At 40.1% G+C, this 15,645-nt stretch overlaps 1 protein-coding gene and 3 long non-coding RNA genes across 4 annotated transcripts; all 4 read left to right on the forward strand.

Moving 5' to 3' along the window:
• Nucleotides 1–6,852: 6,852 nt before the first annotated feature.
• Nucleotides 6,853–8,854, forward strand: LOC136441484 (uncharacterized). Its single transcript, XR_010756895.1, has 3 exons — nt 6,853–6,988; nt 7,443–7,624; nt 8,715–8,854. It is a non-coding gene; the product is annotated as an uncharacterized lncRNA (long non-coding RNA).
• A 283-nt stretch (nt 8,855–9,137) lies between these two features.
• LOC136441950 (retinoschisin-like) lies at nt 9,138–11,424 on the forward strand. The gene is made up of 4 exons (XM_066438514.1): nt 9,138–9,274; nt 10,590–10,756; nt 11,225–11,318; nt 11,420–11,424. Exons 1-4 carry the CDS (start codon nt 9,244–9,246, stop codon nt 11,422–11,424), a joined length of 297 nt encoding a protein of 98 aa, XP_066294611.1. The 5' UTR covers nt 9,138–9,243.
• Nucleotides 11,425–12,315: 891 nt separating this feature from the next.
• Nucleotides 12,316–13,437, forward strand: LOC136441496 (uncharacterized). The gene is made up of 3 exons (XR_010756897.1): nt 12,316–12,451; nt 12,679–12,863; nt 13,295–13,437. It is a non-coding gene; the product is annotated as an uncharacterized lncRNA (long non-coding RNA).
• A 296-nt stretch (nt 13,438–13,733) lies between these two features.
• LOC136441305 (uncharacterized) lies at nt 13,734–15,523 on the forward strand. The gene is made up of 3 exons (XR_010756873.1): nt 13,734–13,859; nt 14,133–14,314; nt 15,290–15,523. It is a non-coding gene; the product is annotated as an uncharacterized lncRNA (long non-coding RNA).
• Nucleotides 15,524–15,645: the final 122 nt, after the last annotated feature.

The following is a 15,645-nucleotide window of genomic DNA, read 5'->3' on the forward strand; positions in this document are numbered from 1 at the left end:
CAGAGTCGTAAAGATTTTACTTGGGGTTTCATGCATTTGCCGTATATAGATTCCTCGCTGTAAAATCCGTATGCATCAATGTGGCCTAATTTCAGCCTGCAGATGATGTTTTTAAGATACAAGTAAATTTGCTTTTTTTCTTATTATTTTGCAATCTGTCAAGAAAAAAACAACTATTGCCTTTATTATTATTATTATTATTATTATTATTAGTAGTAGTAGTAGTAGTAGTAGTAGTAGTAGTAGTAGTAGTAGTAGTAGAACCTTAATTTTGCCTTTCAGGTAGATCTAGGCGAAATGAAGCGCGTCATGGGCACAATCATTCAGGGTCGGCTTAATTTTGAGTATTGGGTGACGTCATGCAAACTCCAGTACAGTACAAATCGGATTACTTGGACGACATATTTCGGCAGCGATGGATCAGAAATGGTATCTAAAGTACTCTACCCTTTTTCAGATTAAACAAAATTAATCAATTTTTCTGCACTATTAATAGTGTGGGTCTTGGACGGTTTGTACAAAAACTACTTGCTCAATATAGTAGTGATAAAGATATTTTTCTTCTTTTTCTAGATCTAGCGCTAAATAAACTATACTATGCAGTAGAGTATAACAAACCCTAATTTATTAACCCTAGATTAAACAAAATTAATAATTTTTTCTGCACTATTCATTGTATGGGTCTTGAACGGATTGTACAAAAACTACTTGCTCAATATAGTAGTGATAAAGATATTTTTCTTCTTTTTCTAGATCTAGCGCTAAATAAACTATACTATGCAGTAGAGTAGAACAAACCCTAATCTGAAGTATCGTTTACCTTCCAGGTATTTCCAGGCAACGTCTACATGAATACGCCTATCACGAACCTATTGAACAACTCATTTGATGCCCGTTATGTGCGTTTTGTGGTTCTAACCTGGTTTCAGTCAGCTGCCATGAGGGTGGAGATTGTGGGCTGTAACACCAGTAGGTTATAGACCTTGATAAGATGTGTCTAAGAATTCCAAACATCTTAAAGTTTAAGTTGAATCTAGAATCCATACTTTTCCATATTCGACGTAGAATGGAAACGTAATGAAGGGAATGGAACACAAGAATTTCATTACGTAATGATGGGAACCGACTGACATGTAGTATTTTATAAAGTATCATCAGGTACTTACATGTCTGTTCCACTAGAATCACTGTATTGTGAGACTTCATAGGATTTTTGAAGGAAGTCCAGAGTTTGATGCTCACCTATAAAAGTTCCAAAAACCTTCTATTCAATAATATATCCAGCCAAGGGATTTGAAATCGATATGTTATGGTGTTTATTCGCTTGACTAGGTAAAGAAAGAAATATATAAGGAACTATATACAGTTGTAATCACAAGTATTTGAATTAGAAAACAGGAATTTGCTTGCTGATTGATCCATCTACCTGTTCCCACAGCTGCTGTCACTCCAGCTTGTCCACATATGTTTGGGATGGAATCTGGCGCCATACCTGATGAAAGCATCACTGCGTCCTCGTTCCATGATGTTGGTTCGGAGCCTTACCGCGGACGGTTAAATGGAGTTGCTGGGGTAGGTGCCTGGAAAGCCATGGACGACATCATTGGACAGTGGTTCCAGGTAGGCACACATATTCATAAACTAAACAATCGCGTTCTGTACATAATGAATGTTTTTTTTTTTTTTTTCAAACAATGTCACCAACATGGCAGCCAAAGGCTGAATTGCGTTAGAACAATACATTATGTACATATTCACAAATAGAACACAATGACAAATAAAATCGTTTAGCAACCTATTTGATGTGATTTCTAGTATCAAGTACAAGGCTAGCTAAACATATTATCAACGCCAACTATTCAAAAACATGGGGTGATTACAACACTTCAATACCATCGAGATGTAAAAACGGACAATAGAGTTACTATAGGTGTTCAGAAGGCGGATCATGTATGGTAATGCACTTTGCATATAACGGTCAATTCGGCCATTTTGAGGGTCAAGTTTATGTGGCGATCGGTTTTGCCGGTCACTGATGTTTCCTCTGGTTGGTGGTAGTAGATCGGAAGTAGTCCAGATCGAGCAAGTTTCTTAGCAAACGTCTCTGTCAGAGTTCTAAGTCGTGAGCTGTGAGTTGAAAGCCCCAGATGAGAGCAGGCAGCGGTGTATGATGTGTATTCAGCACCCAAAATAAATAGCTCATAGAGTTTTTTTATGGACTTTCTCGGGTTTATCACTTAACGCCTTAGACAGTCCGGGGTGCCAAACGGAAGAGGCATATTCCAAAATCGGCCGAAAGGAGATATTGAAATGCATAGTAGCCCTGTTGGAAATTAGGCTGTCAATACGTATACGTTCATCATATATGTTAGTAAATCATAGTGATTTAGAGTTCTTACAACAACCTTAAAAATATTTACCTGGCCGACTGAATATATTTAGTGGACTGCAATCATCATTGCAGCAACACCGTCATGCGTTCCTAAATATCTGACAGAAAAATACTTTCCATATTTCGAATTGAGGTTTTGCGCATTTGCTGCATTGAGAATATTTTATTGCAATATTAGCATCCGCGAATTTGGCCTAAGAAAGAGTTCGAGCTATACTTCCTAATTTACATTGTATAACGAAAAGCAACTGTTGCCTTTTAGATGGATTTAGGTGAGATGAAGCTCGTCATGGGCACCATCATTCAGGGTCTCCGCACTGACGACCAGTGGGTGACGTCATACAAAATCCAGTACAGTATGGATGGGATTACTTGGACGACATATGCCGGCAGCAATGGCTCAGAAACGGTATTTGAAATCAAGATATCTTTTTTTTTTTAGATTAAAGAAAATTCCACAAAACATTTTTCCGGAACATTTTAAATAGCAGAGCGGTTTTGATCCATTCGTTTTATCTGTGCTATTAGTTGTGTGGGTCTTTGACGGATGGCACAGAAACTATTTGGTCTTTGAGAGTGATAAGGGTCTTCTTCCAGAGCTAAAGCTGAACAAACTATACTACACTGAACAGTAGAAAAGAATTCATCTGCAGTAACCGTTTACCTTTCAGGTTTTTCCAGGCAACGTCGACAGGAGTACCCCTGTCACAAACCTACTGGACAACTCAACCGATGCCCGTTATGTGCGTTTTCTGCCTCAGACCTGGTATCTTGGAATTGCCATGAGGGCGGAGATTGTGGGCTGTTACGCCAGTAGGTTTCAACACAGATGAGATGTGTCTAAACCTTCGTAACATCTTTAAATAAAGCTGGGATGCTTTATTTAGTCTTGCTCTTAATAATTGTAGAATAAAAGGATGAAACGATAAACATTACATTTTCATGTAACCTAAGGATAGAAAGTCTATAGCAAGTTCTTGCTCGGATGTTAATTGCAAGTACATGTAACATGAAGAAAAGGAAGGACAGATACTTGGTAACAAATAGCATGTGACTACTCTAGTCTAAATATTGACACTATATTCTAATTTATTGGGTTTGACTTCTTTTTCCCAGACAGTGGAGGACGAATGACCCTTCCGTTTTCTCTAATGTATGGGTTTTGTGATGTTAAGAGGAGAGTAGATTTCTTTTTGTCTGTAAATGTGGAGAATAGGAGGGAAGTTGGTGGCCTCTTAAACAGCTCCTATTTTCGTGACGGGCAATTCGAAATGAAATGTGTTCCGTCTTTCACCGTGTTGACATCCAGTTTTTACAATTTTTTCGCACACAAGCAGGTTCAAGATAGAAACAGTACGGCATCTAGCCTTTTCTAACGAACATCATTATGTGCGTTTTTGTTTTGAGAGCGGTGGATCGTAAGTTGCAGAAAGTTTGTGAAATCCAGTCTCCTTTGAGGAGTGATTGTAAGGCCCTGATGCAAACGTATTTTGTCCACTAATCACCCAAAAAAGTTAAATACAATGTCGAAGATTCTACTTTGCCCAGTGAGACGAAAAATTCAGGAGCTCAAAATGAAAATGTATGTGTTGGTATAAGTCAACACTTTTTTTCGTGAGCTTGTGACTTTTCAAGGACATAAGAAATATATGATATTTTACACAGTGCTAAAACATTCATAACATAACATTGCGGGAAAACCACCTTTGCCTTTTTTGCCTTTGCATGTCTTCCAAGCCTTAGCTGTATCGTGTTTGTGTAACGGTTAGGGTATTTGATCGAGAGCACAGAGGTCCAGGGTTAGAATACCCTCACATGCCACCATGTTGTGCCCTTCGGAAAGGCATTTTCCTCGCCCACGCTGGTGAAAATTGGTACCTGACTTCGGTTTGAGAGGTGGTGGAAGGATAGGGTAGGGCTTCGTTTTCCAAAACCGTGCTATAGACAAAACGGCAAAACGGCAATGGGACTACCTTTACCTTTACAATTTATCTCCCAGCATGCAGCGATCCACTTGGGATGGAATCTGGTGCCATACCTGATGACAGCATCACTGCATCCTCGCACTATGGTACTAATAAAGAGCCTTACCGCGGGCGGTTAAACGGAGTTGCTGGTGTAGGTGGCTGGGTAGGTGGCTGGACATATAACTTTAACATCGGACAGTGGTTGCAGGTAGGCATACATCTCCACTTACTAAACAATTGTGTTCCGTAAACTAGAAAAGTGGCTGCTCCCAGTCAATACGAGAATCATGTTGATAAATCATAGTGATTTAGCGGTTCTTACAACACAACCATAAAAAGATTACCTACTCGACGTCTTGGTAACTCCTCAATCTTTTTTTCACCACAGGAGCCTGATTGGATTGCAAAATCAGTTATATTTATGTCAATATGCCCTAATTTCAGCATACAAAATATGCTTTCAAGAGAGAATCAGATCTGCTTTCCCTTCGTCTTACTTTGTAATTTGTTTTTGTTTATTTTATTAAAATCTCCATTAGTGTTAATTTTTCATACATTTCAAACTCTTCCTTTTGGAGTTCCCCAATTCATAACGAAAAGCCTGTGAATTGCCTTTCAGGTGGATTTAGGTGAGATGAAGCGCGTCACGGGCACCATCATTCAGGGTCGTTACACTCAATACAATGGCCCCAATTTTGTGCGGTCATACAAACTCCAGTACAGCACAGATCGGATTACTTGGAAGACATATACATTTAGCAATGGATCAGAAATGGTATGTGAAAAATTAAGATATTGCTTTGATCTTACACTAAGATTAAACAAAACACAACAAATTATTATATTTTTCATAACATTTTATAAAACATAGCGATTTTGATCCGACAGTTTATCTGCGCTAGTGATAATCAACCTTAGACAGATTGGAAACTATTTGGTTATTGATAGTGATAAAGATCTTCCTCGTCTAGATCTAGAGCTGAATGAACTGTAACATACAAACATTCATCTAAAATATCCGTTGACCTTTCAGGTCTTTCCAGGGAACGTCGACAAGGATACCCCTGTCACGAACCTGCTGAACAACCCAGTTGATACCCGTTATGTGCGTCTCGTGGTTCAGTCCTACCAACAGGACGTCGCCATGAGGGCTGAGATTCTGGGCTGTAACATAAGTAGGTTATAAACCTGGATGAGATGATAACATCTTTAGTGGAATGTAAAATTCCTTCTTTTCGATAATAATCAATGTAGAATGGAAACGTTGAAAGATGAACGTTTCATCGCGTAAGGGTACAATACAGTATAAGTTGTTGCAAGTGAAGTCACCATCATGGTAGATGAGAAACACTCTCTTTGCTAATATGGTTTCATCTACCTAATCCCCCAGCTGCAGTCCTCCTCCCAGCCTGCCCACGTATGCTTGGGATGGAATCCGGTGCCATACCTGATGGCAGCATCACTGCTTCTACGTTGCACAGTCCAGGTGGTGATTACAGCCCTTACTACGCGCGATTAAATGGAGTCGCTGGTGGAGGTGCCTGGATACCCACGCCACGCAGCATCGTTGGACAATGGTTGCAGGTAGACATACATATTCATTATTGCACAATGTTCTCTACATCAGCTCCTTTTGGAAGTGTTACCTTTTTTATTCAATACGTTTAGCAGATTGCTGAAGGAAAGGATCTATGGTTCGTACAGCACACGTCCCTTGAACATATTTACCTGGTCGACGTTTAAGAAGCCTCTCAGTTTCCATGTTTCTAGTTTCCTCAGAGGAGCCTGATAAAAATGTGCCGTTCCTTACAGCAACATCACCATGCGGTCAGAATTATCGGCAAGGAAACATTTTCGATGTTGTGATGTTTGACATGGGATTTCATGCATTTGCTGTGGAGAAAATGCCTTTAAATATCAATGTGACCTAATTTCATCCTACATAGTATGTCTTTTTGATTTAAGAGATAGGTAAGTCTGCCCATCCTGCTTCTTATTTTGCAATCTATAAAGAAAAGCAACTTTTTTGGTTTCAGGTTGATTTAGGGGAAATGAAGAGCGTCATGGGCACTATCATTCAGAGTCGGCGTAATCACGGCCACTATGTGACGTCATACAAACTCCTGTACAGCACAAATCGGATTACTTGGACGACATGTGCCGGCAGTGATGGATCGGAAATGGTATGTGAAAAATCTACATGCTTCTTTTTATTTCTAGATTGAACAAAATACCACAAATCATGGATGTTTTTCTGAACATTTTATTTTATATCTTATGTTATTTTTATGTATTTTGTGTATTTTTTCGTCCATTAGTTTTATCTTCGCTATTGATTATGACTCTTTGATGGATTGTGTGGAAACTATTTGCCATTGATAGTGATAAAGATCTTCCTCTTCTATATCTAAGATCTAGAGCTGAATAAACTATACTATACAGAAGAGTAGACAAAACCCTCATCTAATGTAATCTTTGACCTCCCAGGTCTTTCCAGGCAACCTCTACATGAATAGCCCTGTCACGAACCTACTGAACAACTCAGTTGATGCCCGTTATGTGCGTTTCGTGATTCTAATCTGGATTCAGTACGCTGCCTTGAGGGTGGAGATTGTGGGCTGTAACACCAGTAGGTTATAGACCTTGATGAGATGTGCCTAAAGATTCCTATTATCTAAATCAAGTGGGATTTACAAGCCATTCTTTTTCATATTCTATGTAGAACGGAAACGAAATCAAGGGAATTGAACATACGAATTGCAATACGAGATGATGGGAACCGACTGGCATATATTCTTTTATGATTTATCATCAAGTACTTGCGTGGTCCCTTAAAGTCATTGTATTGTTAAGCCTTCTCGAATTGTTTACAGGAAGTCCAGAATTCGCTACGCAGGGTTAAACAAAACTTTGTATAGAAAGATATATCTAGACAAGGGGCTTCGGAACTGATGTGTAACGATTGTTATGCAACTTACTAAATAAATACAGAAATATAGAAGGAACCATACACAAATATATGCACAAGTATTTGAATTAGGAAACAGGAATCTGCAAATAGCCTAATCTACCTGTTCCCTCAGCTGCAGTCATCCCAGTCTGTCCACATATGTTTGGGATGGAATCTGGTGCCATATCTAATGAAAGCATCACTGCATCCTCGTTCCATGATGTTGGTTCGGAGCCTTACCGCGGACGGTTGAATGGAGTTGCTGGGGTAGGTGCCTGGAGAGCCATAGACAACAACAATAGACAGTGGTTCCAGGTAGGCACACATATTCATAAACTAAGCAATCGTGTTCAGTACATAGTGAATGGTTTATTTATTCTTTTCAAACAATATCACCAACATGGCCGCCAAATTTTAAAAAGGCTGAATTGCGTTAGAACAATACATTATGCATTCACAAATGGAACATGAGGAGGGCAAAAACTTGTTTAGCAACCTATTCGATGAGATTTCTAGACTAAAGTACAAGGCTAGCTAGAAACCTTATTAGCACCAACCATTTGAAAATATGGGGCAATTACAATAGTTCAATACCAGCAAGATAAAAAAGGACAGTAGAGTTACTAGGTGTTCAAAAGGCGGGTTATTTATGGTAATGCACTGTTCCTATAATGGGCAGCCCGGTCATATTGAGGGTCAAGTTTATGTGGCGTCCGAATTTGCCGACCGCTTATATTTCCTCTAGTTGGTGAAAGTAGATGCTGGAATTGTTCTATCGAACAAGTTCATTAGCAAACGTCTCTGTCAGTTCGTGAGTTAGTGAGCTGAGAGTTGGTAGCCCCAGATGAGAGAAGGCAGTGGTGTATGATGTATATTCAGCACCCAGGATAACTCATAGGGCTCTTCTTTGGACTTTCTCAAGTATATCATTTAACGTCTTAGGCAGTCCGTGGTGCCAAATCGAAGAGGCATCTTCCAAAATTGGCCGAATGTAGAAGATATACACAGTGATAAGGTCCTCAATGGAGAGATGGAAATGCATAATAGCCCTGTTCGAAATGCAGCTGTCAATGCGTTCATCATGTTGATAAATACAACCTAAAAATATTTACCTGGCCGACGTTTCGAAAGGACCTCAGTTTCTGAGAGCCTGAGTGGACTGTAACGATCATTGCAGCAACACCACCGTGCGTTCCTGAATATCGGACAGGAAAATATTTTCAAGGTTTTGATATTTCGAATTAAGGTTTTACCCATTTGCTGCGTTGGGGATTTTTTATTGCAAAATTAGCACCCGTCAATTTGGCCAAAGGTCAGCTTCCACAGCATATCTTCAGGAAAAAGTTAGGGCTATAATTGCTTCTTACTTTACATTGTATAACGAAAAGCAATTGTTGCCTTTTAGGTGGATTTAGGTGAGATGATGGGCGTCATGGGCACCATCATTCAGGGTCACCGCACTGACGACGAGTGGGTGACGTCATACAAACTCCAGTACAGTGAAGATCAGATTACATGGACAACATATGCCGGCAGCGATGGTTCAGAAATGGTATCTGAAATCAAGATATCACTTTGTTTTCTATTTGTAGATAAAAGCAAATGCCACAAATCATTATTTTTTTCTGAACATGTTATATAGCAGAGCAGTTTTGATCTATTAGTTTTATCTGCGCTATCAATAGAGCGGGTCTTGGGGGGATTTTACAGAAACTATTTGGTCATTGATAGTGATCAAGATCTTCTAGAGCTAGAGCTGAATAAACTATACTATATAGGAGAGTAGAAGAAACCCTCATCTAACGTATCCGTTTACCTATTAGGTCTTTCCAGGCAACCGCGACAGAAGTACCCCCGTCACGAACCTACTGGACAACTCAACTGATGCCCGTTATGTGCGTGTCCTGCCTCAGACCTGGTATCGTGGAATCGCCATGAGAGCTGAGATTGTGGGCTGTTACGCCAGTAGGTTTTAACACAGATGACATGTGCCTCAACATTCATAATATCTTTAAGTAAATCGGGAATATTTGATTTATTCTTTTCCTTTATCATTGTAGAATAATAGGACGAAACGGTGAGCATGATATTTTTAAGAAGTTTGTAACCTAAGGATGGAAATAGTCCCACAGGTAGTCATCTGTAATGAACATCATCATGCGCGTTTCTGTTATGAGCCTGGTGGATCGTAAGTTGCAGAAAATTTGTGATATTCTCTCTCCTTTAAAGGGTGATGGTAAGGTCTTATGTAGACGTCCTATCTCACTTATAACGCAAAATAGTTAAGTATAATGTCGAACATTTCCATTTTGACCAGTGATACGGAAAATTCAGGAGCTCTGTATGTATGTGTTGAGAAACCCCAGGTTTTGTTGAGCTTGGGAGTTTTGATTTCGGTCTCTTCAATGCGCACGTCTTTTCCTCCGATGTTTATAACTGGGAAAATCATGTGGCATAAAAATCAAAACTTTTTTTTCGTCAGCTGGTGACTTAACAATGACATCAAAAAAATGTTAAGCGGTAACGCAACCCCGCTGCTTCGCCATCTGGATCAAATTTCGTGGATCCTAGGGCCCTAGATCGACCCTAGGGGTCGACTCCGGCTTGGACATGTTGTAAGAAATTGCATTCGTCATTTCGGATGACGACGTAAAGCCGGCGGCCCCGTGTGAGGGAGCTTAAGACATTAGCCTCAAGCGTCAAACCTCAGCACGTAAAAGAACCCAACATTCTTATCGAGAAAAGTAGGGATGATCCGGTGTGCTTGGCCAAAAGCGCGAGCCGTAGCGAAGTCGCATGAAAAACCACTAGCTACTTGAAAAAAGCATCATACTTCACCTCAAATGAGAATGCCTTGAAACGAAAAAAGAAACACAGTGCCTAAACATTCAAAACAGAACATTTGACGTTGAATATAGCTGATCTTTCATGTCTTTTACATTGTATTTTGTGACCTATTGTCAGCCTACCTTTTAAACATGTCATGTCCTCCCAGACTAAGTTGCATCGTGTTTGTGCAACGGTAAGGGTCCTGGATGTCCTGGGTTCGAATCCCCTGACATGCCACCATGTAATTCCCTTGTAAATTGCTCCTTCATCGCTTCACGAAGGTGAACAAATGGGTTCCTGATTTCGTTTAGGGAGGTAAAAGGCAGTGGAAGGAAAGGGTAGGGCTTCACTACCAAATATCGCTCCATAAACACGGTGGGTAAGACACCACTGTCCCTACTGCCCCCAAACGGCTATGGCCTACCTTTACCGTTACCATGTTACCCCCCAGCATGTAGCGATCCACTTGGGATGGAATCTGGTGCCATACCTGATGGCAGCATCACTGCATCCTCCTTCTATTCTGTGGGTACCGAGCCTTACATCGGGCGGTTAAATTCACTCCGCGGCTTTGGCACCTGGCTATCCAAGTACAGAACCATCGGAGAGTGGTTGCAGGTAGGCATACTTCTCATTAACTAAAAAATCGTGTTCTGTACATGACCTCTCTGCTGGAAAATTGACTTTTTATCGGTGAACAAGTTCATCACTATATATATTAGTTTTAACAGTGAATCATAGGGATTAAGCGGTCCTGCCAATACCGCCATAAAATGTCTACCTTGCCAATTCCTTAGTTTCCTTCATGAATTCATCAGGACAGACTTATGAGATTGTTTTTCCATATGGAGCAGTCCCAAATTACGGACAGGAAAATCTTCCAGAGTTTGTGATATTTTGAGCAGACATTCCATGCATAATTACCGCATTGAGAACATCTATCTGCATAATCACTTTTCGTCAATATATTAGTCTAGTTTCAGCCTACATGTTTGTCGTCAAGAGATCAGTAAATCTACTGCCCTTCTTGCTTCTTCTTATGCATTCTATAACAAAATAGCCAACTACATGTGTATTGAATTTCAGGTGGATTTGGGTGAGCTGAAGCGCGTCATGGGCACCATCATTCAGAGTCGCGCCACTTACGCCTCGTGGGTGACGTCGTTCAAACTCCAGTACAGTACAGATCGGATTACTTGGACAACATGTGCCAGCAGCGATGGATCAGAAATTGTATGTAAAAGATCAAGATATCACTTTTTTTTGTGTTTTAATTCTTAGATTAAACAAAGTTTCAATTTTTCCGAACATTTTGTATAGCAGAGCGGTTTGATTCCTTAGATTTATCTGTACTATTTAGAGTGTAAGTCTTGGACGGATTGTACAGAAACTATTTGGTCATTGATAGTGATGAATATCTTCTTCGTCTAGATCTACAGCTAAATAAACTTAACTATATAGAAATGTTGAAGAATCCCTCATCCGACCGCTTGGGGTCCGTTTGGACCTCAGGCGTGTATAAATGTGTGCCAAGTCAACATCTTTCGTCGGAAAAAAAGTTCCTTCCATGAGTTTGTTTAATGTACACGTCTTACAACTTCTTACAGTTTTTTACCGAAATTGGCTTTTAATTTTGTAGAAGTTGTAGAAGTTTCCCGCTGGGTCCAAACGGACCCCAGGTGATTTTGAATTGTTTTTTGTGTAATATGAAGGAAAATTTTGTCCAACAACAGAATTTTGTTCTAATTACTATTATAGCATCACGTTAGTGTTTCGTAGAGGAGTAAGATACCGGCTTTTTAAAGAATAAATGTAGCATTTTAGTGTAAAATGGGTTTTTACTCATTTTGTATAAATCATCAAAATAAGACAGGTGAGTACTAATTCGTACCCTCAAAACATCTCAGAATATCCTTAATAGATCAATTGAACATTATATCAACAGAAATCATAAAAATAGCCAATAGGGAAGATGCTTGTGATTGGCTATGGTGTAAGTATGTGTGTGTCTTTGTGGCAGGCTATGATGCATAATTAGATAAATGATTCTTTATTTTTCACATATATTTTAGTGTTCCTTAAACAAAAACATTCTAATGCTATCAGTATACTTTTGGAAGCGATATCATCTATCGGTCGGATGAGGGTTAAAGTATGCGTTTACCTTCCAGGTCTTTCCAGGCAACGCCGAGAGGAATACCCCTGTCACAAACCTACTGAACTACCCAGTTGATGCCCGTTATGTGCGTTTCCTGCCTCTGACCTGGACTGGGGGCATTGCCATGAGGGTGGAGATTGTGGGCTGTAACTCAAGTAGGTTATAAACCTAGATCAGACGTGTCTAAACATTCCTAACATCTTTAAGTAGAATCTGTAATTCATTATTTTCCATAATCAACGTAGAATAAAAATTTTGGAAGATGACCTTTTCATCACGTAACGATGGGAACATGACAGAATAGTTGTTACAAGTGAAGTTACCAGCATTGTAAATGGGAAGCACTCTCTGTACTAATGATTTTATCCACTCGATCCCCCAGCTGCAGTTCTCCCAACCTGTCCACATATGCTTGGGATGGAATCCGGTGCCATACCTGATGGCAGCATCACTGCGTCCTCGCTCCACATTGACAGTAATTTCGGCCCTAACTACGGGCGATTGAATGGAGTCGCTGGTGGAGGTGCCTGGTTACCCAGGTACCAAGCCATCGGACAGTGGTTGCAGGTAGGCATACATCTTCATAAATTGCACAATCGTATTCTGTATATTAGCTATTAGATGGAGAACCGACTATTTTCTTCAATTCGTTCATCATGTTACTGAATGAAAAGGATCTAGGGTTCTCACAACACACAACCATGAACATATTAACATGGCAGAATTTCGGGATTCCTCAGTTTTCTTCCTCAGGGGAGCCTGATAAGAATGTACCGCACCTTGCAGCAACGCCACCATGCGGTCCGAATTATCGGCCAGGAAACCCTGATAGAAGTTGCGATGTTTTGACCTGAGATTTAATGCATTTTCTGCATAGAGAAAGTCAATATGACCTTACTTAGCCCACAGTGATTGCCATCGATAAGTGAATCTGCTGTTCTTGCTTCTTATTTTGCATTCTATACCAAAAAAAGAACTACATGTGAATTGGCTTTCAGGTGGATTTAGGGGAAATGAGGAGCGTCATGGGCACCATCATTCAGGGTCGCCCTACTTCGGATAACCAATGGATGACGTCATACAAACTACAGTACAGTACCAATCGGATTACGTGGACGACATACGCTGAGAGCAATGAATTAGAAATGGTACCTGAAATTTCAAGATTACTCTTTGTTTTTATACTTAGATTAAACACAATACCACCAAGGATTTGTTTCCTGAGCATCTTGTATAGCAGAGCGGTTTCGATCCATTAATTCTGTCTGCGCTATTGATAGTGTGGGTCTTGGACTGATTGTACAGAACCTATTTGGTCATTGATAGTGATAAATATCTTCTTCTATATCTAGGGCTCAATAAACTATACTATGCAGAATGATAGAAGAAGCCCTCATCTAATGTATCCGTTTACCTTCCAGGTCTTTCCAGGCAACGTCGACAGGACTACCCCTGTAACTAACCTACTGACCAACCCAGTTGATGCCCGTTATGTGCGTTTCGTGGTTCAGTCGTACCATAATAACATCGCCATGAGGGTGGAGATTGTGGGCTGTAACACCAGTAGGTTATACACCTGGATAAGATGTGCCTAATCAATCCTACCATCTTTAGCTAGGATTTACAAGTCATTTACCATATTCTATGTTTAAAGAAACCTTTCTATAGAAAGAGATATCTAGCCAAGGGACTTTAGAACTGATGTGTAAGGTGGTTTTGCAATGGAGTAAATAGATACTTACACATATAAGGAACTATACACACATATAGGCACAAGTATTTGAATAAGAAAGCAGAAATCTCTCTGTAAATAGATTAATCTACCTGTTCCCTCAGCTGCAGTCATCCCAGTCTGTCCACATATGTTTGGGATGGAATCTGGTGCCATACCTGATGAAAGCATCACTGCGTCCTCGTTCCATGGTGTTGGTTCGGAGCCTTACCGCGGACGGTTAAATGGAGTTGCTGGGGTAGGTGCCTGGATAGCCGGGGACAGCGTCATTGGACAGTGGTTCCAGGTAGGCACACATATTCATAAAGTAAGCAATCGTGTTCAGTACATAGTGAATGTTTTTGTTTCTTCAAACTATGTCACCAACATGGCAGCCAAGGTTTAGAAACTTTAAGGCTGAATTGCGTTAGAACAATACATTATGTACATATTCACAAATAGAACACGACAAGGGCAAAAAATCGTTTAGCAACCTATTCAATGAGATTTCTAGTAAAAGGTACAAGGCAAGCCGAAAACCTTATCAGCGCCAACTATTTAAAAACATGGGGCAATTACAATATTCAATACCAGCAAGATAAAAAAGGACAGTAGAGTTACTAGATGTTCAGAAGGCGGATTATGTATGGTAACATACTGTTCATATAACGGTCAGTTCGGCCATATTGAGGGTCAAGTTTATGTGAAGACCGAGTTTGCCGGTCACTGATGTTTCCTCTAGTTAGTGGTAGTAGATGCTGGAATTGTCCGGATCGAACTTATTTCTTAGCAAACGTCTCTGTCAGAGTTCTAAGTCGTGAGCTGAGAGTTGGCAGCCCAAGATGAGAGCAGGCAGCGGTGTATGTGTATTCAGCACCAACCATAACGCATGTAGGGGTATATTCTTTGGACTTTCTCAATTTCATCATTTAGCGTCTTACGCAGTTCGGTTTGACCCCGTGATAAGGTCATCAATGGAGAGATCGAAATACATAAAATCCCTGTTCGAAATGTGGATGTTAATACTTTCATCATGTTGGTAAATCACAGTAAATTAGGGTTCGGCATGCGTTCCTGAATATCGGCAGGGAAAATGTTTTAAGGTTGTGATATTTCAAATTAAGGTTTCACCCGTTTACTGCATTGAGGATATTTTATTGCAAAATTAGCACCCGCGAATTTGGCCTAAGTTCAGCTTCCACAGTATATCTTCAGGGAAACTTAGAACTATATTTGCTTCTTACTTTACATTGTACAACGAAAAGCAACCGTTGCCTTTTAGGTGGATTTAGGTGAGATGATGGGCGTCATGGGCACCATCATTCAGGGTCACAGCGCTGAATACCAGAGGGTGACGTCATACAAACTCCAGTACAGTGAAGATGGGATTACATGGACAACATATGTCGGCAGCGATGGCTCAGAAAAGGTATCTGAAAAATCAATATATTACTTTGTTTTCTATTTTTAGATTAAAGAAAATGCCACAAAGCATTGCTTTTCCTGAATATGTTAATATAGCAGAGCAGTTTTGATCTATTAGTTTTAACAGTGCGGGTCTTGGACGGATTGTACTATTTGGTCATTGATAAAGATCTTCTAGAGCTAGAGCTGAATAAACAGTCTTCCAGGTCTTTC

This window comes from Branchiostoma lanceolatum, chromosome 9 (assembly GCF_035083965.1).
Source record: "Branchiostoma lanceolatum isolate klBraLanc5 chromosome 9, klBraLanc5.hap2, whole genome shotgun sequence".
In the NCBI taxonomy this organism is placed as follows: Eukaryota; Metazoa; Chordata; class Leptocardii; order Amphioxiformes; family Branchiostomatidae; genus Branchiostoma; species Branchiostoma lanceolatum.

What these genes read in the sequence shown, in the direction of transcription:
- LOC136441950 (XM_066438514.1), top strand. Translation starts at nt 9,244, where the DNA reads ATGAGAGCTGAGATTGTGGGCTGTTACGCCA. An exon ending in GATTGTGGGCTGTTACGCCA is followed by an intron (nt 9,275 to 10,589) that starts GTAGGTTTTAAC and finishes GTTACCCCCCAG; the next exon opens with CATGTAGCGATCCACTTGGG. An exon ending in CCATCGGAGAGTGGTTGCAG is followed by an intron (nt 10,757 to 11,224) that starts GTAGGCATACTT and finishes ATTGAATTTCAG; the next exon opens with GTGGATTTGGGTGAGCTGAA.